General features: G+C 33.5%; 4 protein-coding genes across 4 annotated transcripts; 3 read left to right on the forward strand and 1 right to left on the reverse strand.

Moving 5' to 3' along the window:
• Positions 1 to 72: 72 nt before the first annotated feature.
• On the forward strand, positions 73 to 2100 carry LOC108562088 (luciferin 4-monooxygenase-like). Its single transcript, XM_017920292.1, has 5 exons — positions 73 to 220; positions 282 to 406; positions 465 to 982; positions 1033 to 1450; positions 1505 to 2100. Exons 1-5 carry the CDS (start codon positions 211 to 213, stop codon positions 2015 to 2017), a joined length of 1584 nt encoding a protein of 527 aa, XP_017775781.1. The 5' UTR covers positions 73 to 210; the 3' UTR covers positions 2018 to 2100.
• Positions 2101 to 2720: 620 nt separating this feature from the next.
• On the forward strand, positions 2721 to 4681 carry LOC108562089 (4-coumarate--CoA ligase 1-like). The gene is made up of 5 exons (XM_017920293.1): positions 2721 to 2819; positions 2884 to 3008; positions 3058 to 3575; positions 3632 to 4049; positions 4107 to 4681. Exons 1-5 carry the CDS (start codon positions 2810 to 2812, stop codon positions 4617 to 4619), a joined length of 1584 nt encoding a protein of 527 aa, XP_017775782.1. The 5' UTR covers positions 2721 to 2809; the 3' UTR covers positions 4620 to 4681.
• A 284-nt stretch (positions 4682 to 4965) lies between these two features.
• On the forward strand, positions 4966 to 6766 carry LOC108562085 (luciferin 4-monooxygenase-like). The gene is made up of 5 exons (XM_017920290.1): positions 4966 to 5079; positions 5137 to 5880; positions 5936 to 6240; positions 6294 to 6566; positions 6625 to 6766. Exons 1-5 carry the CDS (start codon positions 4966 to 4968, stop codon positions 6764 to 6766), a joined length of 1578 nt encoding a protein of 525 aa, XP_017775779.1.
• Positions 6767 to 8726: 1960 nt separating this feature from the next.
• Positions 8727 to 18842, reverse strand: LOC108562090 (frequenin-1; the record flags this gene model as incomplete). The annotated part of the gene is given in 3 exon segments (XM_017920294.1): positions 8727 to 9673; positions 10129 to 10217; positions 18764 to 18842. Coding segments are annotated over 3 exon segments (333 nt in total), but the record flags the coding sequence as incomplete, so codon positions are not given.
• Positions 18843 to 19984: the final 1142 nt, after the last annotated feature.

Consider the following 19984-nt stretch of genomic DNA (forward strand, 5'->3'; position numbering starts at 1 on the left):
AATGTTAGTGGAATTGAACGAAGGTTGCATGTAAACATTGCATGTTTCTCGAAGCGCTTTTGGCTTTGAATAGTAGTCGAGATAATGGGATTGTATGAGAACGATATGCATAAAGAGAGAGAACGCGAGTTGCGAACGTAATCATTTCATAAACAATATAAATACCGCAAGTAGAGTGCAGTTGATCATTTACGATCAAAGCCAGTGAACATGGATTTCCGTAATATAAACTACATGGATTTAGTCCGTTTTTTTATACTAAAGTTTTTGTTGTATTTTAGAGAAGTATTACGATGCGGAGAAGAAGGTGATTAACATGCCGAAGAAGCATGTGCCCATCCATCCCGACGGATTAGGCGTCTACCTCTACGAGAACGTTCAGAATCATCTGGATAAATTGGCACAGGTAAACTAATCGGTTTAAAGTGAGAAGAATTAAAGTAATTAAAGAAATCGTTAATTAGATTGATGTCAGGACCGGGGAGAAGGAGGATTATCGGAGTTACGTGAACAGGTGTTGTTACGTCGCGTCGGAGATGAAATCCAGAGGAGTAACTCCGGAGGACAGGATTTGTTTATGCAGCCACAACCAGATGGACACAAATATTGCCTTTATGGGAACAATTTACACGGGCGCAAAACCAGCGAGCCTGGATCCGAGTTTATCTGTGGAAGATACGATCCATCTGTTGAAAATATCCACACCGAAAATGGTTTTCGCGTCGGAAGACGCTGAGGATCTGATGGAAAAAGCCATCAAAGAAAGCGGTTTGGATATTGAATTGTTCATCTTCACCAAGGACGCATCCAAGAAGAACTCGTTCGCACCCTTCGTGGCGCCCAGAAACTTGGACGATTTCCAAGTATATAAAGTGAAGAGCTTGGAAGAGACTTCCATGATTCTCTTCAGTTCTGGAACCACCGGATTACCGAAGGGCATCTGCCTCAGCCACAAAGCGATCATATACCATGTGGAAGATGTGTAAGTTAATATTACTTTTTATGTGATTTATCTAAAATTTGCTTTTTCAGACCGTTTCAAGTGACTTCGGTGCTGCTGTTCTCATCGCTGTATTGGATATCCAGCATTTTCGCGACTCTCGTGATGCAACGTTTCGGCACTTGTAAAGTCATCTGCAAAAACTTTGATGCCGTCGAAACGTGGATGAACATTGAAAAGTTCGATATAAAAACGGTTTTCTTAGCGCCGTGCGACGTCATCAATTTCTATAATAGAATGCCGGAGGGACACGTCTCCACATTGGAAAACCTTATTATCGGAGGTTCTCACCTTAACCCAGATTACTTGAGGAAATTGATTAAGGCTCTGCCCAACACCGTGGTTAGTTATTGTTATGGACAAAGCGAGGCTTTCAACTTGATCGAACCTACCTACAGGGAAGACAAATTAGGCTCGGTAGGTGTTCCTAATCATGGATTATCCTACAAGGTATATAAACCATTTAAGTTAATAAATCTTTAATAATTTGGACAAATTCGATAGGTTGTTAATCCTGAAACTGAAGAAAACGTGGGATTGAATCAGGAGGGTGAGCTTCGTATCAAATACGATTACGCCATGACCGGTTACTACAACTGCGATGCGAGCAGCGCCTGGGACGCAGAAGGATACTTGAAAACTGGTGACATAGTATACTTTGATGAGGACTTTCATATGTACGTAGTGGATAGGATCAAGGAGATGTTCAAGTACAAATCCTGGCATATCGTTCCCACTAAATTGGAGATGATTTTGATGAAACACGACGACATAAACTATGCGACGGTCGTCGGAATTCCTCATCCAGAAGACGACAACCACATCAAAGCTATTGTGCAGCTGAAAGATGGTAGAACGGCGGATCCGGAAGAGATTAAGAGCTTTGCGGAGAGTTTCTTGGACGACAGGCACAGGATTAGGGCAGGCGTTACTATTGTTAAGGACTTTCCAGTCACTCCCACCGGGAAAGTCCAGAGGAGAATCCTTAAGGACCTAGTCATGAAGGGACGCATTTAAATTGCATCATCTGACTTTGTAAATAACTATATTTTGTATTATATACGAATAATCTATATTATTACTATAAAAATACGCATATTGTACAGTTTATTATAGTAAATAAATCATTGAACATATACACATTTTGATTTTAGTTTTTCTCCATTTTTTTTTGCTTAAAATAGAAAATAGTAATGAGTGGTTTATTATAGACGTAATTTTTTTTTTTATTGACATTGTGCTTCAGATAATACTAGTGATTTTAATCTCGAGAATATTACTTTCACAATCTATACACTTACGTTCTGAAAATAAATCAATGTCAACCTGAACTTCTATCCGTTTGTAACTCACATCAGAAACTATGTAGATTTTCATCCAGGAAGGTTTGCAACTGCTGTTTTAAATGAATGAATAGATAAACATGAATTATTTAAATTGCAAGGCAAACAATGATAATACAATCTTTATTATGTTTATGTTTTTACATAACGATGAATGATATGTAATGACTGTTTTTGTATACAAATTCGAAAGTGTAATTAGTCAATTCGATATTAACTACAAATATGTACATCGTTAAGATTCGAGATAGAACTATTTCCTTTTCCTATAGAATGTGTTGTTTGATCATTAATTTACTTAGTAATCTGGAAGAATTAAGCTGAGGTCACGAGCAGTAGTTGGATTTGAGTGGATAGAAAAAATAGAGGGGGAGAACGCAAGACTCGAGAAACGTAGTCATATCACGAAGCGTATAAGAACCGTAACTAGATTACATTTGATCATTTACGACTATAGCCAGCGGACATGGATTTCCGTAATATAAATTAACAAGGTTGACTCGAGTTTTTTTTTATACTATAGTTTTTGCTGTGTTTTAGACAAATATTACGATGTGGAGAAGAAGGTGATCAACATGCCGAAGAAGCATGTGCCCATCCATCCCGATGGATTAGGCGTCTATCTTTACGAGAATATCCAGAATCATCTGGATGAAATGGCTCAGGTAAGATAATCGATTTAAAGTGAAACTGTAATTAAAGAAATCGTATTAGATTGATGTTAGGACCGGGGAGAAAGAGGATTATCGGAGTTACGTGAAGAGGTGTTGTTACGCCGCGGCGGAGCTGAAATCCAGAGGAGTAACTCCGGACGATAGGATAGGTCTGTGCACCCACAACCACATGGACTCGAGCGTTGCCTTCATGGGTGCAATTTATGCGGGCGCGAAACCAGCATCCATGGATCCGAGTTTATCTGTGGAAGATACGATCCATCTGCTAAAAATATCCTCACCGAAAATGGTTTTCGTTTCGGAAGACGCCGAGGATCTGATGGAAGAAGCCATTAAAGAAAGCGGTTTGGATATTGAATTGTTCATCTTCACCAAGGACGGATCCAAGAAGAACTCGTTCGCACCCTTTGTGGCGCCCAGAAACTTGGATGATTTTCAAGTTTATAAAGTGAAGAGCCTGGAAGAGACTGCCGTGATTCTCTTTAGTTCTGGAACAACTGGGTTACCAAAGGGAATTTGCATCAGCCACAAAGTGTTCTTGTATCACGTGGAAGATATGTAAGTTAATGTTACTTAAACTCGATTTAAATCTAAGTTTTGAGTTGTTGTTGCAGCTTATTTAAGGTTTGTTCTATGCTGCTCTTCTCATCGCTTTATTGGATATCCGCGATTTACGTGACTTTTGTGATGCAACGTTACGGCAGCTGCAGGATCATATGCAAGAGTTTTGATGCCGTCGAAACGTGGATGAACATTGAAAAGTATCAAATAAATTCGATGTTCTTAGCGCCGTGCGACGCCATCAACTTCTATAATAAAATTCCGGATGGACAAGTCAGCTCTTTGAAAAACATTATCATCGGTGGTTCTCACTTGAGCGTGGATTATTTGAAGAAACTGATCAAGGCTATGCCAAATACTGTGGTTTCCTATGGTTACGCCCAAAGCGAGGCTTTAAACTTGATTCGACCCACCTACAGGGAAGATAAAATAGGCTCGGTCGGCGTTCCTAATCATGGAATATCCTACAAGGTACGTTCATCACATAAATTAATTCATTATCATCAATAATTTTGTTAAATCAAATAGATTGTTAATCCTGAAACTGAAGAAAATATGGGATTAAATCAGGAGGGTGAGCTTCGTGTCAAATTTGACTACACCATGACCGGTTACTACAACTGCGATTCGAACAGCGCTTGGGACGCAGAAGGATACTTAAAAACTGGTGATATCGTATACTTTGATGAGGATTTTCATCTGTATATAGTGGATAGGATCAAGGAGATGTTCAAGTACAAATCCTGGCATATCGTTCCCACTAAATTGGAAATGATTTTGATGAAACACGACGACATAAACTATGCGACGGTCGTTGGAATTCCTCATCCAGAAGACGACAACCACATCAAGGCTATTGTGCAGTTGAAAGATGGTAGAACGGCGGATCCGGAGGAGATTAAGAGCTTTGCGGAGAGTTTCTTGGACGACAGGCATAGGATTAGGGCAGGCGTTACTATTGTTAAGGACTTCCCAGTCACTCCAACCGGGAAAGTCCAGAGGAGAATTCTCAAGGATCTCGTAATGAAGGGCCGTATTTAAATTATATTAATTCTATATTAAATATTTATATTTTGTATTATATACGAGATCTATAAATTAAGGACACGTGATTGTATTAAAGGAATTACTGAATATAAACATGTTTTATTATCTGCTTTATTCTTGTTGCTTAAAATTTGCCAAACAGTGACAAAGTACAATCCATATGTGGAGGACGTAACAATTTTTTTATTTGTATTGAAACAGTGCTCGAGATAATGAGATCAAAGATTTTAATCTCGAGCATCTCAATCGCTCTCAATCTATACACACTTATGTTCTGACAGATATCAATGTCAACCTGAATTTCCAAATTTGTATCAGTTTGTAACGGACAGCAATAAATATGCAGAAGAACTTCATTAAGGAAGGACCGCAGTTCGTGATGGACTTCCCGGAGGCCGGTCTTGGAATGCGTTACTTCAACAGAATGGATTCGTTCAAGGATAAGATAAACCAAGTGATCTTAACTAAATCCTACTAATAAGGAAGTTTTGAAGGAGTCTTTAAATTGCAGGTGGATTCGACGACAGGCTTAACGGAGACCACGAACCGCGTCAAGATAAGAGCGATCCAAGTGGCCTCGGAATTGCTGAAATGCGGAGTCACGGAGAACGACGTGATCCTGTTATCTTGCAGACCTCGCTCAGACGAAGCCGTCATCATTTTAGCTACTTTATTCGTTGGAGCGCAATTGGCTCCTTTGGATCCCGATTTGGATTACGAAGAGTACGCACCACTGCTGAAGAAGCTGAGTCCGAGGGTGATCTTCTGCGATCCAAGGGTGGTTGTTAACGTGGAAAGGAGCATGGGAGAAGGGCATAACATAATTTACACTTTCGGAAATGACGGTCATAAAAGGAAGTTCCCGCATATCTTCAAGACGCCAGTTGACACGAAATTCGTTCCCGCTACTATAAAGAATCCCAAAACGAAGACGGCGTTCATCACGTTGACCGAAGGGGTCGTTCATTTACCCAAATTGGTGATGTTGTCGCATTACGGTGCTCTGGCCAGGGCCACGATGATGAACTATCTGATCTTCAACAAGAGTCAAAGGGTTATCTCTTATTTCCCTCTGGTCGGAACGTCACAGATCATTCTCACTCTCATCACCTTCGAAAGACCACTGGTTAAAGTCATACCTAGGGCTTTCGTGGAACGCGACGTGTGTCGGATTATCCACGATATGAAGATCGAATTCGCTATACTCGGGACGAGCAACGCCGTGAAGATTGCAAGGTACCACAGCAAAGAGCAAGTAAATATCGCTGGAATTAATCTCCCGAGTTTATTGACGTTCCGATACGTTGCAGGATTACAATTTGAGCTGTTTGAAGCAGATTCTCGTTGGTGGAATTCCGGCGAGCGCTAGGACTATAGCTTACATCATGTCGGTGATGAGGAACGTGATTGTAGCAAATATTTACGGAGTGGCGGAGTGCGGATTCATTGCTGGAGTTACGCCCGAAGACACGACTTTGGCTTACGAGAAACCGGCCAGTTGTGGAAAACTGTTCCCCGGAAGCGTCGTGAAAATTGTGGATTGGAATAGTAACGAGCCATTGGGTCCAGACACCTGGGGCGAACTTTGCTACAAGGGTCCTGATCTTGCGATCGGGTAAACCGTTTAATTCCATTCAGCAAACAATCAGCAATCTTCTTTGGGATTAGTTATTTTCAGGATAATGTCGAGACCTTCACGTACGACGGTTTCTTCAAAACGGGCGATGTTGCTCAGTACGATGAGCAAGGTTGTCTTTACATTCAAGGCAGATTGGACGACGTTTTGGCTAAAGATGAGACCGTTTTCTCAGCAGTCGACATCGAGGATATCTGCATGATGCACAGCAAAGTCAACGACGCCGTAGTTTTGACTAACGGCACCATTATCGTCCTTTACTGCGTCGTCGACGACCCAAAGCTCACGACCAAGGATCTCTTCGGGTGATAAATGTTTCTCTATCCTGAAACCAATGTTTATATGAACGTTCATTCCGCACAGGCATCTGCAAGAAATCCTTCCGGCTAGTAAACTACCGCACAAAGTCATCATCGTCAACGAACTACCTAAAACCAAGAACGGAAAGATCAAGAAGTACATCTTACAACGCTCCAACACAAAGAAAAGCATACAAATTTTCTAAAAAAAAAAATAATTTCATTTAAACTTTTCATTTCAAAAATACATATTAACAATCGTTTTGATTTTTGTTTAAACTATAATCTACATAGTCTACATTATGATATAATGATTAGTATCAATAGAAATATTCGACGATCAGGCAGGTGCTCTAGATTTTTTTTAAGAGGCAAAGTTTATGAATGGAGAAAAACGTAGTATTTTTCTCAATACATTCTATTCTTAGATACGCCGCACTCCACTCCACGATAAGACCACTTTATATCAGCGCAAATTTCATTACGCTGTTCCAATTAATAGAGATCTCATAACAACACACAATGCCTCTTCGATCCACTTCTTGCGATGGATTCGATACGCTTCACAACATCAATACTTACCTTGAGTTGTATGTTCAAAACTTGCGAGAATACGCAACAAACAGAACGTGTTTTTTTTTAATTTTGCGCAAGGAAAGTCTGGGGAAATTACGAAAGAAACAGAGCAGACATTGAACACTGTAAATATTATAATTGTTATATTTTTTTTCTGTATAATACATATTTTTTTTTAATTATTTTTTTTATAATTCATTAAGATTACTTAAGATTAGGTCAAATATGTTGAAGCAATCAAATGATTTATTAATTATTTATTTATATATATTTATGTGGGTCGTGGATTAACGCACGTCTTCTGCATGGAAATAAACAAATCGCAGATTGAGTTCGCGAATGACGAAATCTATTATTATTATTATCATCAATTAATGAAATAAATTAAATGATAATTCTATTTCCGTAATTAATATTTCCATCGAGTATTCAAATATTTGTACATTCAATTTAATATTACCGAAATTTAAACAAACATCAAACAAAACAACAATAAACTTTGCTTAAATTTATTGTACATTTTTCGAAATGAAACACCGAATTATTGTTTATCTTTCATCCTTACAAACGCAAGTACACCGATTTTTAGCTTTAATCGTCTCGTTTTTATTATTGTTATTACTATTCCTCTCCAAATTTTACTTATTTTCTTTCTTTTTATTAATGAACGAACGAATAACGTGGACAGCCTACGCCAATACAAGACACAGCATTTTCATTATTGCATTACAATGATTGTTAATTATCACAGAAAGTTTGTAACAGAAAAGCAGCGAACGCTACGAGTAATCATATCATCATCATCAATATTATTATTTTTTTTTAAATATTATTTTTTTACACACATTTAGGCCACGATGTTCATAATTTAACACACTTCATTATGTTATTTAGAAATAGAGAAAAACAAATGAAACGAAATGATAACGTTATTCTCTTGTTTGCTTTTCAAAGGCGACTGCAACTAATTGGCGAGAGTAAAAAACAGTACGTTTTCTAAAAAATCTACGAGAAGTTGAATAGTTGAATGTACCAAAAGAAAAAAGTGTGCTCGATCCGTAACAATGTGACAATGATTGAGAGATTATTAGTTTCGTTAATATTATTATTATTATTAAAAATTTTCGTCGATTAATATTGTCTTTTAATGAAGAAAGAAAGAATCAAATGAAAAAGAAAGAACTACGAGTAGTTTAACTACAAACAGTTTAAGAACTAGGAGCTACGTTCAATTAAGTATTTAGTATTTAAGTTTATAAGTATTAAAAACTGTTAAGATCTAGAGGAAAAGAAAGAAATATTATTAGTATTATATTTTTATATAAAACGAATTTCTACTTTTCAAAGATCGGTGGTAGCCGAGGTTTCGTCCACATAAATGAATCTCTAAGTACGAACGACGCTTTGGCACTTGAACTTCGATTTCCAAGGTGTCGTGTGTCTCTTTTCTGACTGCGTGTGTTTGTATGTGATTTATTTATTTTGTGTGTTTTGTGTATGTTTTTATTAATTAATTTATTAATTTATTATTATATTTTGTTTTCCTTTTTACATAAAACTTGTTTGTCGCTACCACAAAAATAGAATATTATTAATCTTCAAAATATTATTTATAGAATTACATATCAAATTTATTACGTTTTACATATTATTATGGTGTTAGAAACATTTCTCTCCCTCAACTCGCGAGTTTCTCGTTTACTTTTTTTTCACTTATAAAGAAATGAATCTTCGTTCTTCGGGGTGAAATAATCGATTCAAATCAAGATACTAATATTTTTCTTTTAAAATTTCAATTGATGATTTCTGTTTTTTTAGAAATGAAGTTTCGACAAGTTCTTTAATCTTTGCAAGTTTTCCGTGCTGCGCGAATCCAATTAGTGTTGGGACGTATCGGAGCAACTTTACCAAACTTGAATCCACCCCGAAGAAGTGTTGTAAGAAACTTTGTTGTAAGAAGTTGCGGTAAAAGCTGGTGATATCTTTGTTGATTCCGGGGGATGAACTATTCGCGAAAACCGGTCCTAATGATTGTCCCTTTTGAAATTGAAAGAAAACCAGAACGTACGGAGACTAAGAGAGAGCGTGTGAAGAGGAAGGATAGTTTGAGTGAGTGTGAGAGAGAGATATAAAGAAAATTAGGAAAACAGAAGTTGTGTACGCGCGACGAAGGCCGGAAACGGAAAGGAAATTTTACGGAAATTGACATGCTGCTTCGCGGCCTTTTCTGATGTTGGTTGAGAGAGTGCACGCGCACTTCCGGGCTCTCCGAAGACCGGCAGCTCTGGTGACGTTGGCCTGTGAACCAACTAGGTTGGATCTTGCGATCGTCGTCGTCAGAGCTGCTCGGGCTGGATGCCCTCCTCCTTATGCTATTCCCCGCCCAACGTCAGAGCTTGCACAATCCTCGGATCGGCTTTGCTTCCCTCCCTGAACTCCTCCAAGGTTAACCTGTCGTCGTGGTTCTTGTCCATCTGGTCGAAGATCTTGTCCACCCTCTTCTGAGGCGTATTTTCATCCTCCGACGGCTGCTGACCCTGATGACAACACAACACAGTCACAACATCAAAAACTTACTTTTACAATTTACTTCTTCATTTAGTTATAAACAAATATAAACTACGACTAATAAAAACTAACGAAACTATAAAAATTATCATAAAAAATTTCAATCTAATCTAAATGGACACTTTTAGATAACACAAATATTTCCTTTAATAGAAATACTTGAAAATTCGTATTTTTAAATTTAGATTCAATTTCAATTAAACTTTTATCAATTAAAAAATACTATTATTTTCGGTTCTGGATTAGTAGAAAAAAAAAATTGGATCGAATTAATACTTTTGTAGATAATTAATTATTAATTCTAGAAATATTTAATACTTTAAATTGTATCTTTATGTGAAATTTGTGTTTATATGGAAAGATGAAATATTTTAATGTCGTAAAACATGAAATTGGTATAAAAAAAAAGTGTGTTGTAGCTTACCACCATCTGGTAAATAGCGTCGACGATGTTGTACATTTCGTCCCTCGTGATGAAACCGTCGTTGTCCACGTCGTACAGCCGGAACGCCCCTGAAATTGGGTTTTCGAGTGAACGTTAAATAACGGTTGAAAAAGAAACAAGAACAATAAAAAAAAACATTCATTAAGGAGCGAAAGTGTCCTTGAATATCAACGTAAAACTGGTACATATCCTAATTAATAAAAAAAAAAACACAATTTTCATAATATCATTTTTTTTAATGTCCGTTGCAGAAGATTCGCTGGAAATGAATCCATAAAAAAGGGGATAAAACATGAAAAAACGAGAGATATACGTTAGTATTTGATTGATTATCACGACATGTGTCGATCTCTCGTTTCGCAATTCCAATTAGACAGAATTAAAAAAAAAGTTCAATCAAATTCAAAGAAAAAATAACTCAAAATTTATTATTATCACGTTACTGATAAACAACAATATTGATTTGAAATGTGCTAAGTTTTAATGAAACTAAAGAAAACGTAAAATTAGTATGTAATTTAATATTTACTAAATATTTTAAATTATACAATAAATAAATGTAATTAATTATTTTTTAACTAATTCCCTTCATTTTAGGAAGATTTAATTAATAAATAATAATTTAATATTTAATTGTGAAGATTTGAATTGATTTTAGTAAAATATAGTTTCACAAAGAATTTTGGTTTTAACTTAAAAAGAAATTGTGTAATTTTCTCATTAATTTAATTGCGTTCGTCTTGTGTAAATTTCTTAACGAATCCGTATAAATTGAAGTAAATTGAAGTAAATTGAAGATGATAAAAGCCCCGAAAACTTTTGATTGCGTTTTATGACAGCGAAGGATAAATTCGCTCTTTCACAACGAGCGCTGTTTGACTAAGCAAAAAAAGACGGAAAAAGATTGTGAAAAGTTTCGTCCTCGCGTTTGACCCGAAAATTTTGAACTGCAAAAAAAAAAGAAGATTGTGCATCATGCATAGATGAAAATCGATTAGCTTTAGAAACTATATCGCCTTATTACGTTGCCCCAGTTGCTTCCATAACGAAGGTTGCAGATCAATAGGTTGCAGTTCGCAGCTGCAACAGGGATCAACGATGCAATAGGAATGTGGAAACTGCAATTGTTTACGCCCTTGGGTGCACAATCCAATTTTATTTTGAATACTTTTTAAAACGAGAAAATCTCTTGATTCGTAATGGAAAAATAAACGATCGAAAAACGCGTAGAAATTGTAAAAATTCACTTAAAAAATAGTAATTATTTTATGTACTTTGTAATGCTTAAATTTTACTTTACAAATGTTCATATTATTCTATATTGAATTTAATTTTAAAGCTTATGAAATGAGAATTAGTTCTTAATACATTTTGTTGAATAATTTTATTGTAGTTAAAATGAAAAGTCGATAAAACAAAATTTACAAAATTTTAATTTTCACATAAATTATTTCTACTAACAGTATAATTTCAAACACTCGACTAAATATAAGATTTATTAAAGTAATTGATGAAGGTAAGTTTCTAATTTGAACTGATTTTATATAATTCTTTGACAAATAATGAAATTATACTTATACTAGGAAGTATTACAGAATAATCTTCTAATAATTACATTTTTTCTAATGGCTAAGAAAATTTTGTTAATAATTAAAAACTAGTATGATATTTTTCTTATATTTGTATCATAAATTATGAAAATAACTAGATTTGAAGCAAAATTTAATTGTTATTTTTTGTAAATCTCAAATGCAATTTGTAAAGTGTTCGAGTGAAGAAAATTTTGCAATTAGAGCAGACCTATTGTTGGTTTGAGAATAGTGAAACGGTCTTTATAATATGTATATTTGAATGCTCGTTGTTGAGCAAAGTGTGCGAAACACAATATGCAATTTAAACTGCGTTATTGAAAAGGCTTCGCATGCCGAAATCCCATAACTCTTTCGATACTTATCAGAAAATGGAATCGTTATTATTATAATATATAACGTTCGATTCGAGCCAATCTTACATATATAGCTCGATCTATAATAGATTCAACTAGGCTTTTATGAAAATTTCTTATATAATTCGTTTATTGTTCGAAGCACTAATTTGTTTGAAAAGATAAACATTTTTCTTCATAATTATAATGTTAATTAAATGATTGCTTTATACAAGCTGGCGCAAAAGTAATGTCATAATTTGAATTGGCTGCCATTTTTTGCAGATGGCGCCATCTGCAAAAAATGGCTGAGCTTTGACATTTATGATGTAGATATATAGTGAATTAGTTGCCAATAAACCATGGAGCGATACACACCTCAAGAACTTATGTGACAAATTTTCAGTGTTTTTCGAGCAACAATTCAAAATGTCATAAAACGAGCGCAATTATGCATCAACTCGGGAGGTGGCAATTTGAGCGATATATTTTTTTCCAAGTAATGTCACCAATTTTACACTTTCATATAAACTTTTGATGAAAACATAGGTCTTTTTTCTTCATTTATAACAAAATGGCAGCCAATTCAAATTATGACATTATTTTTGCGCCACCTTGAGAAAATTAAAATGTATCTATTAGAAGATAAACATTTAACATTTTGTTGAATAGTGAGGTATTTGTTTGGAAATCTAATACAATAGTAAAAAAAGTTGAGGCTTAATTGCTTAGGTTTATTATTTGGTCTAATTATGAGTTTGTGATTCCAAAATCTCGTTTATTTTGTTGAAGCAAGGAGAAGGTGGTTTTTAATACTGGCGATGAGTAAGCCGGAAAATCTTTTCTTCGGTCGACAGGATGTTTGATAAAAGGGCACAGCCAACAGAGACCGGGGAATTTACGTCGGTTTAACTAAATCCGCAATCTCGCATCGAAGGAAACAGGAAAAGGGTTCGCTGCGAACGGTCCGTGAAATCCCCGGGACTTTCTTAGTAATTTCGTCCTGTCGCATTCTCCGGCCCAAATATCAACAGATATCCAAACGGTTATTGTTATTACACTCGACGCGACCCGCAGGAATTCTCCTGATAGCAATTAACAAGTCCACTCCAGGTGAGAGATGGTATCTCCTCCATCTCCGCCTGTAAATTCCGGCGCTTTCTGCGACGTTGTTTATTAATCTCAAACTAATAACGAAAGCCACCCCTCGCACGTCCTACAGTTAATTACGCGCACGTTCTGCAAATAATGCTCACACAAATGTGTTTTGTTCGGATGCGCAAGTGTCGGTCCCTGAGGACGAATATCAAACGTCCGTCTCAGCTGTTGAGAAAGTTTGTTTGCTACAATTTAGCAGTTCAATTGACCTAAACTACGTTACAACTATATTAATACTGCAAACTGTGATTTTAATAGGCAAAAACCGTAAATCAATTAATGTACTTTACCATAAAGGTAATGCGATTCGCATTAAAATCCCGAAACTTTCCTGCGCCTATTTTAATACCTGTTCATTAGCACTTAGCTAATGCAAACTTTATTACTTACACCAAAGAATACTTACGCTGTTAGCAGCGAGGGTGTTCGTAAAGTTTACGATCCTCGCAAAGGTTTCTCTCGACAAATATTTACAATACAAACTCTTCGTTTCAATTACACGCATTCTTGGATTTCCATTCAATCCAAAATTAATTAGGGCAATGTTAATGTAACGTAATTTGATAAGTACTTCTCTCAGATTTCTAATTAAATAATTGTAAATTTCTAAATTGGTGACGACGCGCAACTTGACAAGTAATTTACAACTAAAAAAGTAAACATTGTAGTCTATTGAATAATTTGTTATGTATAACTGTTATTGTTTATATTACGTTAGTCCTTATTCCACTAGGACTCCACAACGACATAACTACGAGATATTCTACAGTGTCCAGAGATATTTGAATCCCGGGACACGACAAATTATATAAATAATAAAAAATTTGAACATTTACAAAAAAAAAAGATTTATATTAAAAAAAATGGTACATATTAAACACGTTTTCATTGGTATAATTATTATGACACAAACAAAATGAAATTTTTCCTTGAACTTTTTGTAATTGAAGGACATTACGTAACTGAACATGATTGTTTTATTTCTCGCAATTTTACAACTAGAAGGACAACTAATATAAAAGAAAACTATTACAGAAATACAATAATAATTATATATTCTACAAAATTAACTCGTTTTAAAGTAAAATCTATAAAATCAGTAAAATGAATAAATTTATAAAGAATTTAACTTGTTTCATCAATTAAAATTTGTTTTTTATTCTTTTCTTGAAATTTTCAATGTTTTTTTTTTTTTTTACATTTCTCATTTCTTTTATATTCTAATAGAAAATCTTATTAAGTTATAATAGTTTGATACAAAATTCTACATTTTCATTTAAACTAAAGTAATTTAAAGTAATAATATTAAATGAAACTATTTAAAGAAAAAGGGTTCAAAAATAATGAATTTCATCAGCAGATTAATAAATGAAAAAAAAAGGTGTGTATATTTTCTTTTCAAATTAATTAACACTTCGAAAATCATCTATATTTTCGTTGTTTGGTTCGGAATTATTTCTTTCACAAACGAGAGAAAGGGGAGGAAAGGATGAAAGACAAAAAAAAGGATTTAAGCAAACGCATCGTCCTAATTGGAACACAAATAAAAACTTTTTATCTGCCGCTCCGAACAAAAGTTTTAATTAAAAAGGACTTTCTGTAATTTATACGTGTGTGACAGAGAGAAAAATAAGTGGATATTTGCGAGTCAAACGTTTTAATCAAGTTTTTTTCTCGAAAACATCGACATGGATGTTTCTTTTTTCATTATTCTAAGTCGTTAGTTATTTTAGTAGAGAAATCTATCTAAAAAGTATAAATATTTTCAAATAAACGAAAGATTCCAAGATGATTAAATTATAATTTGAGTTCAAATCCTAGTCAAGGCCTTTTGTGAGCCCTATCGGTGATTGTTTTCTTAAATTTACTCTTTATCTACATTGATAAACAGATTGTGAATAAAATTAAAGATAAAGTAAATTCTGAAGAAATGTCAATCAAATTTAATATAAAAAATTGTTAATTGCTAATCTTAGTTAAATGGAAACAATTTTCTAAATTAGTAAATCGTAACAAAAAAATACGCAAAATTGTAAAACAATATATGAGGTTGAAAAACGTTGAATGTCGTTAGTCTTTTAGTAGAAAAAATCATCTAAAAAGTACAAATACTTGGAAGTAAACGAAATATTCTAAAACGTTTAAATTATGATTTAAATTAACTCATTTTTTTTTAAGTAAATTCTTAATAAACTAATTAAAAAAAATGTAGTTTAATTAAACAAAAACAATTTTCTCAAAGTGTATGAAGTTGAAAAATGTTGAAGGTCATTAAACTTTTAGTAGAGAAAACATCTAAAAAGTACAAGTATTCGGAAATAAACAGTAGCAAAGAAAAAAACTTGAATTCCGCGAAAATAACTCAAACATTTCCGTCTTCAAACTTTTTCCTCGCATTCTTCCAATCACACCTCAACGATATTTCCTCCATTTCTCCAATTTACAACTTGCCTTCCAGTGCGTGACTTACGCCTTAAAATAACCGAAATTCCACATGTACAGAGTGAATTTATGCCGGTAATAAATTGTTTTCTTATTAGTTTCATTTTTACTCCCCTACTCACACATAAATATTTTTTTCTCCCCCTTTCACTTCAGAAATTAATGGTTTCTCGCGCGCGCTCTTATTCCACCTTTTTTTCTTCTATTTCTTTCCCCTATTTGTGTTTTTTTTCTTGAACCCACATAACAGGTTGCGTGCCTTTTAAAAAGGAAACGCAGGTGGAAAGATTTAGCTGCGTGCGTGCAATCCACCCTTTTAGTGTACAAAAAATATGTAACAATATGATAAATAATAGGGAATGTAACAGGAGGGTTGCGAAACGATCGATAGCTCGAACGGACGAAATTAATGTTTCAAAATAACCGCCGAGTTTATCATGCTTTTTTTTTTGCTTGGTGGAGACTGCAGTAAAACTGAGGGCTTTATGGTGAGCCGTAAAGTTTCAGTTTCCTGCAGGGAGGAGAATAAAAACAAGCGAGGATTATTTATTCATAATATTTCAGGTTCGCCACATCGTCGCTACTTGATATAAACCAACAAACAAACAAACGTGCAAACTTTACGCGTTTCATCATATAATCATATAAAATTTTAATTGATCATTATTTGCTTTAATTGGTCATTCACTTTTCACGCTCCAAATAAATTCGAATCCAATTCGAACGAAATTTAAACAAAACAAAAAACACATGGATTATATACAAATTTTTAACAACAGTTTTTCGCATCGCTGCACAAAATAATTGAAATATTGAAATTCGCGTATACAAATTTTTCATTTCTATAAAAAATACATAAATATAAATGTTATTTCGGCAACAAATAACAAATATATTTTTCATAAAAATAGGAAATATTATAAGAGTTTTACTTTTATTTACATTCTTTTTTCTATTAGTTTTCTATTAAGAATCACATTTTGTATATATTTTTTAAATAATTGTTGAAAAATTATATAATAATAACATTTATTTTAAAAGTTATTTACAAATGAAATAGTAACGTTTCTTTTATGACAATTTAAAATTTTACATATTATTTTTTTCTGCGCAGATTTTTTTTCCAAAATTATAGGTTTATTAATAAAAATAATGATGTAATAACATAATATGTATAGTTTAAAAAAGTTAAAGTTGTATTTGTTATTAAAAGTTTAGTATTGAATAATTGTTATTGAAATTAAATGGTGGATGCGCCGGGATGAAATAATTTCCTAAACGCAATAATTCGCATTACGTCTATTGTTTTGTAGAGCGCTCGATCCGAAGTTGTCCGTATCGTCGGTCGGTTATTAAATCATCTGGAAACGGGATCGGATTAGCAGGAAATTCGAAACTCGACGCGTAATTCGATCGGGCGGACCAACAGTTTCCGTGCGATTCGGCATAATTAATTAATTAATTAATTAGAGGAAGAGCGAATCATTTCATCCGGCATCCGTAGCACTCTTTATTAGTACTACTGCCACCAAGTGAGCTTTCGCGCGACGCGAATCGCGTAATCCGCGCGCGCCGCCCTTCAATTACGTAACCAGATTAGTTCCAATTAGCAATACCGACATCTTAATTAAAGAGACCGATTGTTTGCTACGAACTTAATTAGATGAATGCATACTAATGCGTTTCTACTAATCAATGCATAAGACTGGAATCATTATTTGCATTTCGATTCAATCTTGCAAAAAAAAAATGAAATTTTCTTTAATTTAAACAAAACTTTTGTAGTTATTCTTCATATAATTATAGATACATCAATTCACTATTATTCCTGAAAAATACTGAAATGTATTAATGTAAACTGTAAACTTTTGTATTAATTCTTACAAATGCTACAAATGTAGAAACGAATTATGTTTGAAACTATAATTGTTAAATGTATTTCAATTGACTGTTATTCCTGAAAAAAAAACTGAAATTTCAATACGTTTCAACAATCAGTCAGTGAAATTATAATTATTACTTATGAAGAAAACTGAAATTTTCATTACATTTACTGTAGAATTTCTTTACATAAACCTTCAATTACGTAACCAGATTAATTCCAATTAGCAATACCAACATCTTAATTGAAGAAACCGATTGTTTGGTCCGAACTTAATTAGATGAATGCATACTAATGCGTTTCTACTAATCAATGCACAAGACTGGAATCGTTATTTGCATTATCAAAAAAACTGAAATTTTCTTTAATTTACTCAAAACTTTTGTAGTTATTCTTCTTATAATTATAGATACATCAATTCACTATTATTCCTGAAAAATACTGAAATGTATTAATGTAAACTGTAAACTTTTGTATTAATTCTTACAAATGCTACAAATGTAGAAACGAATTATGTTTGAAACTATAATTGTTAAATGTATTACAATTGACTGTTATTATTGAAAAAAACTGAAATTTTCATTAAATAATATCAGTATTAATGTATACTTTTCTATTAAATCATACAAACGTAGAACAATGTTTGAAACTATAATTTCAATTAACTACAATACCTGAAAAAAACTGAAATTTCAATACGTTTCAACAATCAATCTGTGAAATTATAATTATTGCTTATGAAAAAAAACTGAAATTTTCATTACATTTACTGTAAAATTTCTTTACATAAACTAAATTTACAATTTACATTCAAAATTAGTGTTTTCCAAGAAAAAAAATCTGAACTTTTGTAGTAATTTGTACAAATTTTATGTAAAGAATAAAAAAAACCTAATTTTTACGTAAACCTTAAGTGAATAATATATCTTAGAACGCTTAAAACTTCCCGAGAAAACAAAGATTAATCCGAAGACGCAATAACGCTCTGCAGCATAAACACTCCCGCTTCTTTTTTATTATTATTATTACACCCATCCCTTTTTTCTTCTTCTCTCAACTTCCGACAATGGCGTGAAAAACTCTGCAGGAGGTTTCGCAGACTATAGATGAAAAGAGAAGGAAGAAAAAAAAAAGAGGAAAATGGAAGGGAAAAGCGTTTCACTCCTGAAAATAAAACAAAAAGAATGTGCTGAAACTCGGATACTCACAGTGCAGCTTTTCATCCAGATTTCCCCGTGACGTCACCGAAAGGGCCCGGATGAATTCCTCGAACTCGATGGACCCGTCCTGCAGGTGAAAACAAAAGAAGTTTTAATGCTACGTTCATATGGAAAAACCGCAAAATTTTGCAACGCAATTTCCAAAAGTGTTTCCAAATTTCCCATGATGTTACGTAATTTGGTAATCGTATCATTCGATTGGATGCGCGCGGGATAAATTTACACATACATTTTACAATCACATTAGTTTAATCAATTTTAAAACACTTTATAAATATCATAAAAATCATTGAAAATTTTAATTTGTGTTATTGAAGAAATATACGAATAAAAAAGATTTGTAATTAAATGCACATGAAAATTAACAATTCTTGTAATGAGAATACAACTGAAATTGTGTTTATTGACGATAAATGCTTTCGTTTATGATTCGATAAACTCGCTTTGCGTAGTTCTTGGAAGCGTTTATTCTTCGGTCGTCTGGCTCTAATTGCCAGCTTTAGTTTTAGTTATTAGTAGTTAAAACTTCACGATGCTATGATTCGCACCCCCCATACTAAAGCAAGAGACGCATTAAACGACGTGTACACTAATTTGCATGAAACTTTTCGCGATTAGTAGAGTCCTTGCAATTTGGGCTCAGTCCAAACCTCATTTTAATACTAAAAATCATGCTAAACACACATAAATCTCAAATAATTACCTTCAATAAACATTTCCTTACTAATCAAGAATAGACAGTAAAATTGTCTAATTATATATAAAGGGTGTCCCAAAATTACCGCAAGATTTGAATTAAATAGAAAACACAGTTTTTAGTCTTCTGATTGTGATTTTTTTTTATTGAAATATGCGTTAATTTTGGGACACCATTTATATGTATATTTAGGTGAAACATTTATACTTTATTCATTTCTTTTGTGAATTTTTCTTTTGTTACTTACATTATTCTTTTCGTTTCTTGCTACTTTCTAGGATTATTCTGTACATATGAATTAGTAAAAAGTAACTGTGGCTTTATGTTAATAATTACCTTCAGAAGAATTTCTTTAAGAATAGAAAATAAACCTGATTTACATCTATACATTATAGTTGAAATATTTAACTTAGTTTATGTTTTTTTACATTACTTTCATGAAATTCAATGAAAAAAACGTCCTAAAAACTAATATGAACTAATTACTTTATTCAATCCATGATTTACCTAAA

The sequence above is a fragment of the Nicrophorus vespilloides genome, unplaced genomic scaffold (genome assembly GCF_001412225.1).
Source record: "Nicrophorus vespilloides isolate i.1.1-1 unplaced genomic scaffold, Nicve_v1.0, whole genome shotgun sequence".
NCBI lineage: Eukaryota > Metazoa > Arthropoda > Insecta > Coleoptera > Silphidae > Nicrophorus > Nicrophorus vespilloides.

Coding starts and splice junctions, on each gene's coding strand:
- LOC108562088 (XM_017920292.1), top strand. Junction 407..464: donor ATCTGGATAAATTGGCACAG/GTAAACTAATCG, acceptor ATCGTTAATTAG/ATTGATGTCAGGACCGGGGA. Junction 1,451..1,504: donor ATCATGGATTATCCTACAAG/GTATATAAACCA, acceptor CAAATTCGATAG/GTTGTTAATCCTGAAACTGA.
- LOC108562089 (XM_017920293.1), top strand. Junction 3,009..3,057: donor ATCTGGATGAAATGGCTCAG/GTAAGATAATCG, acceptor AAATCGTATTAG/ATTGATGTTAGGACCGGGGA. Junction 3,576..3,631: donor TTGTATCACGTGGAAGATAT/GTAAGTTAATGT, acceptor TTGTTGTTGCAG/CTTATTTAAGGTTTGTTCTA.
- LOC108562085 (XM_017920290.1), top strand. CDS start 4,966: ATGCAGAAGAACTTCATTAAGGAAGGACCGCAGTTCGTGATGGACTTC. Junction 5,080..5,136: donor TCAAGGATAAGATAAACCAA/GTGATCTTAACT, acceptor TTTAAATTGCAG/GTGGATTCGACGACAGGCTT. Junction 6,241..6,293: donor GGTCCTGATCTTGCGATCGG/GTAAACCGTTTA, acceptor CTTTGGGATTAG/TTATTTTCAGGATAATGTCG.